Source organism: Oncorhynchus mykiss, chromosome 2, assembly GCF_013265735.2.
Source record: "Oncorhynchus mykiss isolate Arlee chromosome 2, USDA_OmykA_1.1, whole genome shotgun sequence".
Taxonomy (NCBI): domain Eukaryota; kingdom Metazoa; phylum Chordata; class Actinopteri; order Salmoniformes; family Salmonidae; genus Oncorhynchus; species Oncorhynchus mykiss.
In genome coordinates this window covers 83507026-83519277 of record NC_048566.1, presented here as the reverse complement: position 1 = coordinate 83519277, position 12252 = coordinate 83507026, and the positions used below count along the sequence as shown (strand labels likewise).

General features: G+C 44.2%; 1 protein-coding gene across 1 annotated transcript in view; it reads right to left on the bottom strand.

Annotated features, from left to right (window-relative positions):
• Positions 1-12252, bottom strand: part of LOC110502224 (neural-cadherin-like) — a 113148-nt gene that overhangs the window by 92019 nt on the left and 8877 nt on the right. Inside the window, exons 2-6 of the mRNA XM_036934304.1 lie at positions 9353-9550; positions 7871-8096; positions 7321-7525; positions 5736-5847; positions 1867-2137 (exon numbers count right to left, since the gene is read on the bottom strand). Coding sequence (XP_036790199.1) covers positions 1867-2137; positions 5736-5847; positions 7321-7525; positions 7871-8096; positions 9353-9550 — 1012 coding nt within the window. The remainder of the gene's footprint in view (positions 1-1866; positions 2138-5735; positions 5848-7320; positions 7526-7870; positions 8097-9352; positions 9551-12252) is intronic.

Below are 12252 nucleotides of genomic sequence, written 5' to 3'. Positions count from 1 at the left end.
GGGGGTTGGTGGGAAAACCATGCTTAAGGGGGAGGAGAAAAAACTTCAAAGTTAAATGACACGGGCAGTGATATGTGGAAGAGAGAGAGGTACAGAGGTATAGAAAGAGAGAGAGAGAGGGAGAGAGAGGGAGAGAGAGAGAGAGAGAGAGAGAGAGAGAGAGAGAGAGAGAGAGAGAGAGAGAGAGAGAGAGAGAGAGAGAGAGAGAGAGAGAGAGAGAAAGAAATAATAGACAGGAGTATAATGTAAGAAGAGTAGCAGAGTTTGAGTGAGTTTAAGTTGACTCGTAAGCAGAATGCAAACCTGTGTGTGTGTTTGTTTGTGTGTCTCCGATGTGATTGATGGTTTTCAGAAGAACGCTGATGGGTGATTAATCTCCGCCAGCTGTGACAGTCGCCGTGGCAACATGAGTGACCTGTAATCTGTCATCCGGCTCAAAGGGCACTTCACGCGCCTCTAGACGGGACTGCTCAGGCATTTCTCCGCTGAGTATCACTCCTCCTATCCTCAATGTATCTCTTCCTCTTTCTCGCTGATCTAAGGAGACGATACCACACAAAACTTACCCTGTCTGTCGGTTCAGTCTGATACCTAACACTTAGACATGAGAGGGCATCTTAGATGTGCTGGCGCTGTAGCGAAGTTCTCTGGCACATGACTGACAGTACAAGACCTGAGTCACTCAGAAGAGTTAATGCAGCCAGCAGATATGAAAATCGTCAAAAACTGTCACCCTCCTCCCTGTCAGCTTTCCAAAAACACCTTCACCCACTTTACACATGGTTCGCTCATTTTGATTCTAAGATACCTGTATGGTATTACCTCTCAATTGGGTAGGGTGTAATCTGTGTGTCACACACTGACCATAGTTTGCTTTGTATGTTTCTATGTTTTGTTTGGTCAGGGTGTGATCTGAGTGGGCATTCTATGTTGGATGTCTTGTTTGTCTGTTTCTGTGTTTGGGCCTGATATGGTTCTCAATCAGAGGCAGGTGTTAGTCATTGTCTCTGATTGGGAGACATATTTAGGTAGCCTGTTTTGTGTTGGGTTTTGTGGGTGGTCGTCTCCTGTGTCAGTGTTTGTACCACACGGGACTGTTTCGGGTTTTCACGTTTCTTGTTTTGTAGTTTATTCATGTATAGTTTCATTATTAAAGAACCATGAATTATAACCACGCTGCATTTTGGTCCGCCTCTCCTTCACAGGAAGAATCCCATTACACTGTGTGATGTTTGTTAGGTATAATTATGTGCAGTATATTGGGGCGGCAGGTAACCTAGTGGTTAGAGCATTTTGGCCAGTAACCGAAAGGTTGCTGGATCGAATCCCCAAGCTGACAAGGTAAAAATCTGTCATTCAGCCCCTGAACAAGGCAGTTAACCCACTGTTCCCCGGTAGGCTGTCATTGTAAATTAGAATCTGTTCTTAACTGACTTGCCTAGTCAAATAAAGGTTAAACATAAAATATTAGTAACAAGTGTATCAATTGATCTTTTAATTCTGTCACTACTACTATATTATAGAAGAACTCTCCACCATACAGCTAAAATGGGAGCGGGATTATCCTGCTAAACTGGACTACTGATGGAGCGGGGGGGGGTTAGTTCAATACTGATGGAGGAGGAGGGGGTTGTAGTTCAATACTGATGGAGGAGGAGGGGGTTGTAGTTCAATACTGATGGAGGAGGGGGTTGTAGTTAAATTGTTATTGTTCTGTATTTTGTTATGCTTTAGGGAGGGTAGCTAATGCTTTTGCAACAGATGATGGGGATCCTAATGAAATCTTAAAGTACAGTATGGTCTACTGATGTTGGGGGAAGAGGTTATGGGGTTTGTAGTGTACAGTAGACCTGCATATTCACTCACACAGTCTGGGAGAACTCTGGGGCCTGGTCGTTGATGTTGGCCATGCGGATGCGGATGGTGGCGGTGCCCGAGTGAGGCTCCTCCCCGTTATCCACAGCCATCACCACAAACTCATACAGGTGGTTGGGCCTCTCGTAGTCCAGACGGCCCGCAGGGAAGATGGTTCCGTGGGGAGAAATGCTGAAGTCTGGGCTTAGAGTGTAGTAGGTGAGCTCCGCATTCAACCCAGAGTCACAGTCACTGGCTAACACTGTAGCAGAGGTACAGAAGTGTTGTATTTATTAGGCACCAAATCGGAGAAAAGGTACTGAAAACAAGAGGGCACTAGCTGAACATTTCCAATAAGAAACACACATTTCGGTTTCCATTGCAATGTGTTTTTCTATGGTGTGCCCAAATGAACACAACCCTGGTCTCTAAGGTCACAGGCTGGAACAGAAATCTGATGAATCTGTTGGCATATGTCAGCAGAGCTGCACGCTAGCATCTATTTATTTCTGTAACAACAGAATAATTTCAGAATAATTCATTGTAAGGTCTACAACAGGCGTTTAGGTCACCAGGCTGCTCGTTATGGCGTACACCTGTCACCATCGTTACGCACATCTGCGCATAATGACACTCACCTGGACTCCATCACCTCCCTGATTACCTTCCCTATATATGTCACTCCCTTTGGTTCCTTCCCCAGGCATTATTGTTTCTGTTCCTGTGTCATGTCTGTGCGTTGTTAGCGTTTCTTGTTTTGTTTCATGTTGCATTTATTTATTAAAACACTCACTCCCTGAACTTGCTTCTCGAGTCCCAGCGCACAAGTTATAGAAATGCTTACCAACAATACAGGTTTAAGAAAAAAATAAGCCCTTAACCAACAATGCAGGTTTAAGAAAAAAATAAGTGATAAGAAAATATTTACTAGTTAAACTGAAGTAAACAATAAATAAAGAAAAAAAGAAGAAAAAAGGAGGAAAACATTTTTTTCTGAAAAATTACTAATAATTAAAGAGCAACAATAAAATAACAGTAGCTAGGCTATATACAGGGGGTACTGGTACAGAGTCAATGTGCGGCGGAACAAGTTAGTTGAGGTAATTGAGGTAATATGTACATGTAGGTAGAGTAAAAGTGACTATGCATAGATAATAACCAGAGAGTAGCAGCAGTGTAAAAATTGTCTGGGTAGCCTTTTGGTTACCTGTTCAGGAGTCTTATGGCTTGGGGGTTGAAGCTGTTTAGAAGCCTCTTGGACCTAGACTTGGCGCTCCAGTACCGCTTGTCGTGCAGTAGCAGAGTGAACAGGGTATGACTAGGGTGGCTGGAGTCTTTGGATATTTTTAGGGCCTTCCTCTAACACCGCCTGGTATAGAGGTCCTGGATGGCAGGAAGCTTGGCCCCAGTGACGTACTGGACCGTACGTACTACCCTCTGTACTGCCTTGCGGTCGGAAGCCGAGCAGTTGCCATAGCAGGCGGTGATGCAACCAGTCAGGATGCTCTCAATTGTGCAGCTGTAGAACTTTTTGAGGATCTGAGGACCCATGCCAAATAGTTTCAGTCTCCTGAGGGAAAAGGCATTGTGATGCCCTCATCACAACTGTCTTGGTGTGTTTGGACCATGACAGTTTGTCGGTGATGTGGACACCAATGAACTTGAAGCTCTCAACCTGCTCCACTACAGTCTCGTCGATGAGAGTGGGGGCGTGCTCGGCCCTCCTTTTCCTGTAGTTCACGATCAGCTCCTTTGTCTTGATCACGTTGAGGGAGAGGTTGTTTTCCTGGCACCACACTGCCTGGTCTCCAACCTCCTCTCTATAGGCTGTCTCATCGTTGTCGGTGATCAGGCCTACCACTGTTGTGTCATCGGCAAACTTGATGGTGGTGTTGGAATCGTGCTTGGCCACGCAGTCATGGGTGAACAGGGACTACAGGAGGTGACTGAGCATGCACCCCTGAGGGGCCCCCGTGTTGAGTATCAGCATGGCAGATGTGATGTTACCTACCCTTACCACCTGGGAGAGGCTCATCAGGAGGTCCAGGATCCAGTTGCAGAGGGAGGTGTTTCTCCCAGGGTCTTTAGCTTAGTGATTTGCTTTGTGGGCACTATGGTGTTGAGCTGTAGTCAATGGATAGCATTCTCACATATGTGTTCCTTTTGTCCAGGTGGGAAAGGGCAACAGAGATTGCGTCAGCTGTGGATCTGTTGGGGCGGTATGCAAATTGGAGATAATGGTGTTGATGTGAGCCATGACCAGACTTTCAAAGCACTTACCTTGGTGTTCTTGGGCACAGGGGCTATGGTGGTCTGCTTGAAACATGTTGGTATTACAGTCTCGGTCAGGGACACGTTGAAAATGTCAGTGAAAACACTTGCCAGTTGGTCAGAGGATGTTTGGAGTACACATCCTGGTAATCTATCTGGCCCCGCGGTCTTGTGAATGTTGACCTGTTTAAAGGTCTTACTCACATCGGCTACGAAAAGCGTGATCACACAGTTGTCCAGACCAGCTGGTGCTCTCATGCACGCTTCAGTGTTGCTTGCCTCGAAGCGAGCATAGAAGTAATTTAGCTCTACTGGTAGGCTTGTGTCACTGGGCAGCTCGCAGCTGTGCTTCCCTTTGTAGTCCGTAATAGTTTGCAAATCCTGCCACATCCGACGAGTAGTACAATTCAATCTTAGTCCTGTATTGATGCTTTGCCTGTTTGATGGTTTGTCGGAAGGCATAGCGGGATTTCTTATATGTGTCCGGGTTAGAGTCCCGCTCCTTGAAAGAAGCAGCTCTAGCCTTTAGATCAGTGCGGATGTTGCCTGTAATCCATGGCTTCTGGTTTGGGTATGTATGTACAGTCACTGTGGTTGACGACGTCATAGATGCACTTACTTAAGCAAGTGACTGATGTTGATGCTTTCATTTTTGCTTGTAAGCAGGAATCAGGAGGATATAATTATGGTCAGATTTGCAAAATGGAGGGTGAGCTTTGTACGCGTCTCTGTGTATGAAGTAAAGCTGGTCTAGAGGTTTTCTTCCTCTGGTTGCACATGTAACATGTTGGTAGAAATTAGGTAAACAGATTTAAGTTTCCTTGCATTAAAGACCCCGGCCACTAGGAGCACCGCCTCTGGATGAGCATTTTCTTGTTTGCTTAAGGTCTTATACAGCTCGTTGAGTACGGTCTTAGTGCCAGCATCAGTTTGTGGTGGTAAATAGACAGCTCCGAAAAATATAGATGAAAACTCTCTCTGTAAATAGTGTGGTCAACAGCTTATCATGAGATACTCTACGTCAGGCGAGCAAAAATTGGAGACTTCATTAATAGTAGATTTCGTGCACCAGCTGTTACTGACAAATAGACACAGACCTCCACTGTAAATTAAACTCGTTAAAGAAAAAATCTTTGTCCAGTACGAGGTGCGTAATCGCTGTTCTGATATCCATAAGGTATTTTCGGTCATAAGAGGCGGTGGCAGAAACAATATGTACAAAATAAGTTACAAATAATGCAAAAAACACACACAATAACACAATTGGTTAGGAGTCCTTAAAACGGCAGCCATCCCTTCCGGCGCCATTGTATACTTTTGAGGAGCAACAATTGATTCCTATTCAAAATCCTATTTTCTCTAACCTTAAACCTAACTCTAACCCTTACCCTAACTCCAAACTACTAACCCTAACCCTAATTGTAACCCTAACCCTAAACTAATCACTAAGCCCAAAATGTCGTCCTTTTTAGGACCGGCCAAATGTCCTCACTTGTCTGAATTCTCCTTTACTATTCTTTACTATTCTTGTGAGGACTTCTGGTATAGTAAAACACACACACGCAGCACACAACACACACTAGGAAGACAGAGCTGCATTCTCATCTTACCTTGCAGGAGAGAGGTTGCTGTGGTGACTGTCTCAGAGACTCCATCAACGCTGTAAATGGACTGGAGAAATTCTGGGACACAGTCGTTTTCATCCGTTATCACCACCTGGACCTGCTCAGGGGAAACGAGAGAGAGAAGAGGGGGATGAGGAGGAAAATAATATGGGGAAAGTTGGAAGGGAGGGAGCCAAGAGGGAGAGGAGATGGGAAAATGAGAGAGAGACATGAGGGGGACAGGTGACAGAGAAGAGAGGGAAATAAATGGAAAATTAGCAAGTCTCTCGTAACCCATAGTTCTACATCTAGGACACAGAAGTGGGACATTTTGTTAAGACTATATAAAATCCTGCGGGTATAATGCCCTACAACTATTTATAAGCACGTATAAGCCTTTAGAATGTCTTATAACAAATCTTATAATAGGTTATATTTTTATGTATCAACATCTCAACTGACTCAAAATTTCGTCAAGATCATTATGAGATGAAAATGTGTCATTAAAATGGGGTTATTGATGCTCATGACGTCTTACAATGCATTATGACCGCATCTGTAAATTTTTCTCCTCCCAGTATGACATTTCAATAAACAATAAGTCAATTGTTACTGAAATATCATACTGGGAGGAGAAAAACTAAATTGCACTTTAGTTTCTAAAAGTTGCCACCTCAACATTTCCTTTATCTTCCAGCTCATGAACTCTGCTTCTAAAATGGAAATGTTCCCGACCTGTCTTTTTGGCAGAACTAGGCCCTTAGCGCTGCACCCGTACTCACTCACTCACTCTGTCCCTCGCTCCATTCTCCCTCGCTCCATTCTCTCTCTCTCTCTCTCTCTCTCTCTCTCTCTCTCTCTCTCTCTCTCTCTCTCTCTCTCTCTCTCTCTCTCTCTCTCTCTCTCTCTCTCTCTCTCTCTCTCTCTCTCTCTCTCTCTCTCTCTCTCTCTCTCTCTCTCTCTCTCTCTCTCTCTCTCTCTCTCTCTCTCTCTCTCTCTCTCTCTCTCAATCTCTCTCTCTCTCTGTCACTGTAAGAGTGTAAAGCGTGAAGTGACAGCTGAATAATAGCACTGAAAATAGCTGGAAAGGTTTCCTATAAGCCAACACTCTACGTCCAACAGACCAAGTCAGATATAAAGTTCTGTTTTCTATCTGAAATGGGGAGTGTGGAATAAATGTCTGACATGATAATTGGATGACAAAATAATTTACTAAATAATTGAGAAGGTTTAAATAAATTCTGGTAAGCAAACTGACTTCCAGGCTGAATTCTATAGGGAGATGGCTGTCTGATTGAGTCAACTTCATGGTTGCTATAGATTTGCTCGACACCTCGTGACAGTCTTTACTGTACATACAACACTTACACTGAGACATAGATAAGAAAGTAGTGTGACAAATTGAGATTTAGGTGTCCAGACCATCCCTAGTTCACAATGCCTTCCTTCCAAGTCCCGTTCTTCACTGGATCGAATGTGAGGAAGTCTGGAAATCGAGGCTAAATGCACACACATACACACATACACACATACACATACATCCCTCCTTTAACCCCACACACACCAATTGCACACACACTCCATCACTAACTTCGATGGCGCTGCTGAGGCCCCCTGGACCCTCACTGGCCCTGACCATGAGGAGGTATCGTCTCTGGTCATTCTCATAGTCCAGCGTGCGGGTCAGGCTGATCTCCCCCGTCTCCTGCTGCATGCTGAACAGGCTGCTGGGGTTGATCAGCAGGCTGTAGCAGATTGGCTGCTTCTGGAAGGAGATGGCCAACACCACCAGGAAGCTTAGAGGAAACAGAAATATGTCATTAACAGTATACTAATAGTATAGTGCTACAGTTCTGGACCAAAAGAAGTGAAGTTGTGCCTGTTGTGGGACCAAGGATGTTCCCAATGTTGCTGTTTTCACTGATGTGGCAATGTGTGATATGCGTGTGTGCGTGTGTGCACCTGCGTTAACATGTTGAGTGTGTATGCATCTAGCCTGGCCTCAGATCTGTTTGTGCTCTTGCCAACTCCATTGCTGTCATTGTCAAGCCATGTTTGTGTGATAGCACAAACAGACTGGCACTCAAGCTAGTGTATATCTATGTCATATGTGTATAAACCTATACACTCCCAGTACTCACGACTGTCCCTCTGGGGTGTTCTCTGGTATGGAGATAACGTAGGACGCGTTGGTGAACTGTGGTGCTCTGGGTCCTGCTATGACCGACACCATAGCCGGAGCACTGCGGCTTCCCAGCCTGTCAAAGGCCACCACACTCAGCAGATACTCCCTGTCTCTCTGCAAGGGGAGACCCGTGGTCAGGACGTGACCACTATTCTTGTCCACTGCAAAGCAGCCATCACCACCTGTTAGGTACATCAATCAGGCAATACATATATTAATGAATCAATCAGTCAGATTTATTTGTAAAGCCCTTGTGTGTTGTGGCATTGATGTGAAAGGCATATTTCACCTGACAAATAGACTGAGGGTAATATTTCCATATTAATGTATTCATATACAGTAGCAACATCCTAATCCTAGTCTTGCTGTAAATCCATGCATGGACAGTACATTAGAGTAACATACAGTAAGGCTACCAACAATCACACTGTATAGAACGAGGTCAAATGTAAGCCAGTAGACTTTGCTGCTGTGCAAGATCAGGGCTGTCATCCTCTTTAGATGAAGAGTTAAACCTACGGAATGTTTGGAGGATTAAGTCATATAAATCATTGTTAAATCTGATTTAAAAATTCTAAGCGGGTGGTTGCTGGTTTCCATTTAGATTGTACCACTTGGGGCTCATCTGATGTCAGTGCTTAGTTACAATTCATCTTCAACATCTGTTTGAGTAGAATGAGGAAAGAGAAGTGGGTCAATCCACTCCAAAAGTGGTACTGGTGGGTTTGACTGGTCATTTGGTGAGGGTTTTATCTGCATCAGTGGTAGTGCACTGAGTTCATGCAGGTCAGAGAAGAGGGCAGACGGATCAACCCAACCCCCACTCCAGAACCCCCTCCGCAGCCCACAGGGGCTCCACAGATGCAGATCTCTTGACTGGACCCAGTGGTGTAGTGCTATTTTATTAGCCACAAGAGCACATGTTCCTTTTTATTAGTCTACTGTATGATATCATTTTAGAATATACATATACTATAATGCATAATGCAAATGTAATGACGGCCTATACACATAGTGGCTCAAATAACATGTCATAAAAGGCCTACCTTATTATAAATTAGGCTTTCATCACTGTCAATCATGAAAGAAAAATGTTCACGTTTTACAGGTGAAACGTCCATGAGCCATCTGCATGCCAACCATTTGATCCCAATCACTTTCATGGGATTATGCATTTTGATTTTATTCTTCTTGAATGATGTAAGTTGCATATTTTGTTTAAATCAAAGCATATTTAGCCTAGTTGCGTGGCTGTTGAGTTCTGGTCTCATGAGGAGAAAAATGTAACAAATAGCCTAATTACGTGGTGTTTTTGGTCTAACAGTAGAGCCTATCGTTATACTATGCTATTATATTTGGTTTGTTATGTACAATACTAATGAATCATTAAGTGATGGGCTTGGCCCACCGTGTGTGTGTCTATGTGTGCTTTCCGTACCATCGGCCAGAAAGTACTCCACCTCGCCATTGCTGCCCTCATCCCCATCGCGGGCATGGAGCAGGTAAACCAGCACCCCAGGGGGGGCCTCGGAGGACACCACGGCCAGGTAGGGGTATGGCTCCATAGCCCACTCGGGGACATTGTCGTTGACATCTGTCACCATCAGCTTCACCTTGGTCAGGTACCAGTCAGGCCCTTGAGGACAGGAAAGGAGAGAGATATTGAGTCAACTGAAGAGGCTAGACCATATAAATAGAATCCTGTACTTCCTGCTTTACTGCTTTTTTATGGGTACACTCAATACCCAAGCCATTCCACCCATCAAAGAAAATTGATGGGGATTTCTATTCTAATCATTCTGTTTCTATGAGCTACACATAGTAAACTGCTCATCAAAATGAGTGCAGTCTAGGGCTACATAACAACAGTATCACCGATATAGTTCTCTGATTGATTCTTGCGCTACATGACTAAAGGCCTTTCTGGGAGTGCAGGATGGATGTCACAATGTCACAAGGGTGAGGAGATGGTTCTTCAATTCAGGACAGCTGCCAGCCCAGCAGACTTCTTGAAACCCTGACTCCCCTGGGAGATTGGCCCAGCCACAAGCTGATCTGCCCTGACCCAGCACAGCCTATGTGATCTCCCAGGAGCTTGGCGATAATGCCTTACGTCCACAGACTCTTTGTCACCTGAACACTGCTACTGCCATGCTCCTTCCACGCTGGAATGAATAAGACGATTCCTGCAATCCAATTATCAATCTGCAGGGAGGAACCGGGAGTGTGAAAAAAGAGAGAGCGAGAGAGAGAGAGCGAGAGAGAGAGAGAGAATGCATGGTCTGAGATGTGGATATGGTCCACAGAGCTCAGTTGACTTCTGAAGTGAGCTGGAAAGGGCTGAAGAGGATACTGTATTGTTCAGAGCTGAAACTGAAGGACTAGACAGAAAAGCACATTCAAACAATGGGTATGCTAAATATATAATCAAGAATGTTATGGCATTGTCAGGAAATTAAACAGTTTGAATGCTAAGCACGTTTTACAGATATTGAGAGATTAAGACTAGGACATAGACATATTGACTCATCAAATGCCATCAATTAAATCCACCTCTATGGGACGATCACACTCTCCTCAGTTGTTCTTTGTTTCACCTTAGCAAGGTTAGGTAGCTAGAGTCCCACGCACGTTATCCCGGGGTCAAAGGTAACAGAGGATTTGTCTTAAACCTCCTCTGTCTGACTACAGGCTATAAACGTGTCTCCTGATCTTCAACAATCTAAACAACTGTTGCAGGAAGTAGCTACTGACTTTCACCTTTACTGGTTTCCATGACAGCTGTTGTTTACCAAGGAGAAAGAGCTGTATTTCTGCTCTAACCCGACTCTAACCCTCCGTCACTCACAGTCTATTACCTGGTCTATGATGTGCTATACTGTATTATACTGTATACTGTATGAGTTTGTATGATCTGTCATTTAATTGTTAGAGCACTACAAAAATCTGGATAAAAAAGGGGCTTAGCTGGTGGGCGTGGTGGGGGGGGTGGAAGGGGGCGTGGCAAGTCAAATCTAATTTTATTTGTCACGTGCCAATATGACTGGTGTAGACTTTATTGTGAAATGCTTGATCACGAGCCCTTCCCAACGATGCAGAGTTTAAACAATGCAGGCTCCCGAGTGGCGCACAGGCGTCACTACAGTTCCTGGTTCGAATCCAGGCTGTATCACAACTGGCCGTGAGTACCATAGGGCGGCGCACAATGGGCCCAGCATCGTCCGGGTTTGGCCCGGGGTAGGCCGTTAGTGTAAATAAGAATTTGTTCTTAACTGACTTGCCTAGTTAAATGAAGGTAAAATAAAAATATGGCGCGGACGGCTCACGTCTTGCCAGTGTAAAGAAATGTTAGCATTTTTAATCAAATTTCCTGCAGTTGTACAAATTTCTACATGAAGCTGAGAGACATTTTAGGAGTTTTAAAGCTAATTTACTGCAATTCTACAAATTATGTCATGTTGCCACGTTTTAAAGAACATGCCCTGCGATTCTACAGTACATCATCTGCCATGGAGCTGAGAGGACATTTTGCAATTTTAAAGCTAAGTTCTTGCAATTTTATGTATTTTATGTATTTTATATATATATTTAGAGGTCCATTATCTTTTCTACATTCTTTTATTTTCACTGTTTGTACTTAGGCGACCCAGAAAAACACTCAGACGGCCCACCCAAGGATTTCAGTGGCAGAAAAATCCCTGTTAGAAGGATAATAACTAAAAGGCAGAGGCTAGAGGAGATAATTAATCTAGTTTTGCTACCGGCGCTTTGAAGTCTGTTTGTGGAGAAAAGTTCTTGCGGATCAGGCGATAGCTCATTTGGATAAATAGAACAGTATCATGGGGGCAGAGAAACTCATCAATGTTCAGATAGTATCTGTGGAAATGTCGACAGAGGCAGTTTACGCCAGCTAAAGAGCTGTAAAAAAAGAAATCCAGAACCCATTTATGCTGAGCAATGATCACAGATATGTATTTTTTCAGATCTGGAAGGTCTAAGAGGCACTCTATCAAGGACAAATCACTTTACATTTGGTTAAATATCGTTATGTTGTGACAAGCGGGGGGAGAAAGTGCAGTGCTTTCGCAAGTTTCTGCCTTTCCCAGCCATGTCTCTTATAGCTAATGGTGGTGATGATTTTACAAGGCTGGCTTAATAAGCTTGTTATGGAGCGTCTAATCAGTGCCAAGCCACATAATTACAGACCATCCGGACTAGAATGATAATGAAGAGTGTGTCAAAGCCGACGTGTGTGTGTGTGTGCGCGTGTGCATGAGGCTCCTATGATCTATGGAGCCACAAAAAGAGCAGTGATAAAAACACTCAGGCTGGAACTCG